This window comes from Limulus polyphemus, unplaced genomic scaffold (genome assembly GCF_000517525.1).
Source record: "Limulus polyphemus unplaced genomic scaffold, Limulus_polyphemus-2.1.2 Scaffold1670, whole genome shotgun sequence".
In the NCBI taxonomy this organism is placed as follows: Eukaryota; Metazoa; Arthropoda; class Merostomata; order Xiphosura; family Limulidae; genus Limulus; species Limulus polyphemus.
In genome coordinates this window covers 68,637-73,519 of record NW_013667280.1, presented here as the reverse complement: position 1 = coordinate 73,519, position 4,883 = coordinate 68,637, and the positions used below count along the sequence as shown (strand labels likewise).

General features: G+C 32.3%; 1 protein-coding gene across 1 annotated transcript in view; it reads right to left on the bottom strand.

Moving 5' to 3' along the window:
* LOC106464503 (high affinity cAMP-specific and IBMX-insensitive 3',5'-cyclic phosphodiesterase 8B-like) overlaps positions 1-4,883 on the bottom strand; it is an 80,227-nt gene that overhangs the window by 26,820 nt on the left and 48,524 nt on the right. Inside the window, exons 10-12 of the mRNA XM_022392239.1 lie at positions 3,152-3,219; positions 2,281-2,463; positions 630-653 (exon numbers count right to left, since the gene is read on the bottom strand). Of these exons, the coding sequence (XP_022247947.1) occupies positions 630-653; positions 2,281-2,463; positions 3,152-3,219 (275 nt within the window). The remainder of the gene's footprint in view (positions 1-629; positions 654-2,280; positions 2,464-3,151; positions 3,220-4,883) is intronic.

The following is a 4,883-nucleotide window of genomic DNA, read 5'->3' as shown; positions in this document are numbered from 1 at the left end:
GGCACAGCACAGGTAGCCCATTGTGTAGCTTTGTGCTTAACTACAAACAAACAAACTGACCTTTATTATTCATCTTCATTTCTATTTTTATTAGACCGTACGATGTGAAGTATACAATATCAATAATTGTATAAAACCAGAAAAAGATCACGTTCGCATAGATAGAACGATCATATCATAAAACAGTGAGTACAAGATAATACTAGCAGAACTATTATTCTACTCATACCGCGATTATCCAGACCCTAAATATTGGATAAGACGGATATTTTAATTCTCCGTTACGTATTTTTAAAGCTAATAGAGATATTTTTGAGCATGCGCCAAGAATTCCTGGGTATTTTCTCAGCCATTAATGTTATGTTTCAAAATGCTTTATTACGGGCCTGGTTTCACATTCGTAGATGGTGCTTGTTTTTCACTTACAAATCTGATGTCCAAAGATGGCCTGGTTTCACATACGTAGATGGTGCTTGTTTTTCACTTACAAATCTGATGTCCAAAGATGACATTTCAATATTTCTTTTAAAACATGATACTTTCAACTACAGTACATTTGTCTATCATGCACACAGAACATGACAATATAGCTTACCATTGTTGCCTCCGTGTGTGGAAATATAACTTACCATTGTTGCCTCCGTGTGTGGCATCTTAGTATGGGAAGTGCAGTAGGCAGAAAGAAAGCAAAGAGATTATAACGTGTTATATTTTGAAATAAAATTTACTAAATGATCTATTATGTTCACTATTCACTAACGTGTATAAACCGACAATTATTGATTTTCCAATAAGCTAACACGCGTATTGTATCGTGACGTTCTGACCTTTGATGTATGCTCATTATATGTAGTGAACTTAACAGATTTGGGAATTTAACAAGTAGTCATTTCAACATAAAAACTACGTTGTAAAATAATTAATGTTTTGACTACGTAGAGCAAAAAAAGTTTACTAAAATGAATTTTTTTCTATAAAATTTCAAGTAATGGTAAAGATAATTTAAATGTTCCTGTGCGCGCTTTTAATTAAACTAGTTACTATGACGTATATATTAGATTCAGCTGTTTTTGTTTATATCTTATTTGTATCATATATATAAGAAAACACTGGAATATCAGACTTTTTTTTCCCCTTTTGTTTATTAATTTCTTATACCGGTTTATTTTTTGAAGATTTGTAATGTACTTAATTTATACGTGAACTGTATTATATGTTTGTACATTTAGAAAGTATATATATTTAATTTAGATTATTCATGTTTAGTTAAAAGTGGTATTTCTATGGTTTTATTATAGATTCTCAGTAAAACTATTTCCTGAAGAGAGTGACCCTTGAAGCCACGAAACCGGTTGAATTAATTAATAAAGGAGAAAAAAAAAAAGATTGATAATCCAGTGTTTTTTTTTATTCGTATCCACAGGTGAATTTTAAAGGTTTTGGTTATATATATTATCAAAAAAGTATTAAAAATTAAATTTGGTTATCACAAAAAATATGAACACGTTTTATAATATAACCAGTTTTCACACACACACAAATACATCAAACGCAAGAACGTTTATAATTATAAAATACAATTTATCTCCTTACGTACGCTCATGTTTTACATCAACCAGCTACGAAATAATTAAATCCATAAAATTAAAAAGTTTTCTCATCCTTTTATTATTATTTGTCTTTGACTATTTAGTGAAATTTGAAAACGTAACAGCCCAGAAGAAGGCAATACCTACTGCTTTTCCTACATATACTGAAACAAGACACATATTTTCTCCTACTGAATAACAAGTTCCATACCATGAAAAGCTGATAATTACTCTTTCTAGCTATATTGTTTTTTCGTGTTAAATTCGACCGAAGGTGATTTTTGATATGTTTTGAATTTCGCTCAAAGCTACTCGAGGGCTATCTGCGCTAGCCGTCCCTAATTTAGCAGTGTTAGACTAGAGGAAATGCCAATTATTGAGATACTCTTTTATCAAAGAATGGTGAGATTGATCGTAACGTTATAACACCTCCACGGGTGAACATGTTTGGTGACAAGGATTTGACTCCGAGACCCACAGATTGCGAGTCGAGCGCCCTAACCACCAGGCCACGCTGGGCTGATAGTTATTATAGTAATTCTTAGTTGGCCATGTTATGGAATTTGTTAATGTTGATCATTTTCTCTCTGTTTCAATACATTTTAACAAATGGGGAAAATGCTACGAATGATATTTAGGTACTAAATCTGCCACCTGTAAATACAGTAATTGAGAAAGTAATCATACAAACCATGACGAGGCCACTGATCAAGTCTGATGTCAGCTTGTCATCCGTGGGTCGCCGATGCTGGTTTAGTCCCAACAACTGGGGAGAATACAGATCAGTGCTTCGCAATATCTCCAAAATTTTGTCTAAATCTTGGGCCACGAAATTGGGACTATTTTCTTGTGTTGCTATAAGCATGTTGATGACCTAAAGTAAAAGGAAAATAAAAAAAAATGTGAAATAAAGAAAATACCTTACGCAAGCCGAAACAAAACAACAACAACATTCCTACGAAAGACGAACTTGTTGCTGTCCAATTCGGCTTCTGATGGAAAATAAATGGTGCTGCATTGTTATTTAGACACTTTTAGAACATGCAGGATAAATACAATAATATCTCCAAACTATTGAGTAAAAACAAACAATTCTGTTATCTTCTACAGAGTTAAGTGCTGTGTGTGTCCTATCAAGGAATATTATGTTTTCATATTATAATAAGCAACCAACATATTGCTCTGTCATAACTAATACACAGTTAAAAACATTTTATTTAGGCCTATATATGGCCTTCAAAAAGTTAACGACTCTACATGTTTGGATGTTACAACGTCATCCTCAGGAGTGAATTACAAGACAATTGTCAAAGTATTTATAGCTTGTTAGTAGTTCATTGACCTGTATGTTATTTTTCGTACTTTCATGCTAAACCATTCAAAGGAGATCAGTCCACATTCTTGCAGAAATATTCGCCAAACCTTCATCTTTATTTAATACTACATGATCTTTTTTGTGTTTTATTAACTGTGTACCAGTTTAACGTTGAATATTATTTATGATTTTAACTTTATACACAAGTGCCAAAATACTATAAATATTGCTCTATTTAATTACTAACCTTTGTTATCGGTGCCTCAATTGTCATTGTATGCAATCTGGCAAAGGATTGTCTGCGGTGTATCCCAGCTTTGGAAAAAAAAAATGGATCACGCTCATTTAAAACAACTTTAATTTGAACAACCTTTTTCAATTGATAAAGGTTATATACACGTGTGTGTGAGTATATATATATAAAAACCCAAATCCCGAGAGCTTTCGAAAGCTGGACCTTTCTTCTTCAGGGGCATACTGGGAAAGGTGATATATATAGGAAGTTTAGTGACGTCATGAAGGTCATCCGGTTTTCCAGGAAATGTGTAATCTATTTCTCTATGTACTGTTGTAAGCATCTCATTTCAGGTACAGTGTAGCCGATAGCGAGAGTGTATGTGAAAAGGTGTTAGGAATATTTTACTTTAGAAATGGATAAATATGTATATTTGAAACTATATTTAAATGTTTAAGTAAAATAAATATGACGCCTGGAGGCTGATTGAAAATGAAATGTTATACTAATCAATTTATCTCAGATTTTATTATTCCACGTAATTAAGAAGTGCTGGCACTAGACGAGTAACTTTATCTCAGATTTTATTATTCCGTGTAACTAAGAAGTGCTGGCACTAGACGAATAACTTTATCTCAGATTTTATTATTCCGTGTAATTAAGAAGTGCTGGCACTAGACGAGTAACTTTATCTCAGATTTTATTATTCCACGTAATTAAGAAGTGCTGGCACTAGACGAGTAACTTTATCTCAGATTTTATTATTCCACGTAATTAAGAAGTGCTTCAGGTATGTATTTACTATCTATTATTACTCTTTGTTCAGATCTTAATGGTAGTATACCGTCATCTGAAGTGACACGGGCTCAAGCTATATAATAAGATTTGTTGATATATATTTACACTTGGAGATATCAGATGAGTAATTTTGAGACAGTTTTCCAGCTTTCTAATGATGGATCTAATGTGGCCTCAACCCCAAAGGGTACATAAATCTATAAAACTAGAAAGGACACTATATCTCAATTCATTACCTGACCTTAATTTGTTAGAGACAAGTGGGAAAAGAGAGTGAAAATTCCCACGATAATTTGCGGCGTCTCGCAATCACTTCGATTATAGTGAAACAAGTCAGTTTCTACTAGCGTATAAGCAGTTACTGTTAAATGTTATTGTAATGTTCATCTCCCGCTTCCATAAGACTCTAATGACTCGTCCCTGGTTGACATTCATTTTCTTGTAAATCTTATCAAACAGCTTTGAAAGTGGTTCTATATACATTATAACATACACATTTGGGCACTATCGTCTTAGTTCGTTATGTGTGTGATAATTATGGACACTTTGAGCTGAATTATAAGTTCTACACCTGAGAAAAGTGACAATTTTACGAGTCTGGTGTAAAATGAGTTCCGCCTGCAAACATTAGCTTGACGAAATTTTATCATGTCTTATAATAAAAACAATTAAGTTTTTTTTGTAGTTTTGAGACTTCTCTGTCTCATTTCCAGTGATAATTTCCATTTGTAAAACAATCTAACAATAATATAACTCCTCTGTTAACATTTAATTAGTTAATCAAATAATGTAGTGATAATATAATTCATAGATATTCGATAAGTTACGTTATTATAACATTACCAAAATTATTGTATAAATTAAAACAACAGAAGACACACAGCAATTTACCATCGTATTCAAAGTATATATATACACACACACACACACATATATATATATATAT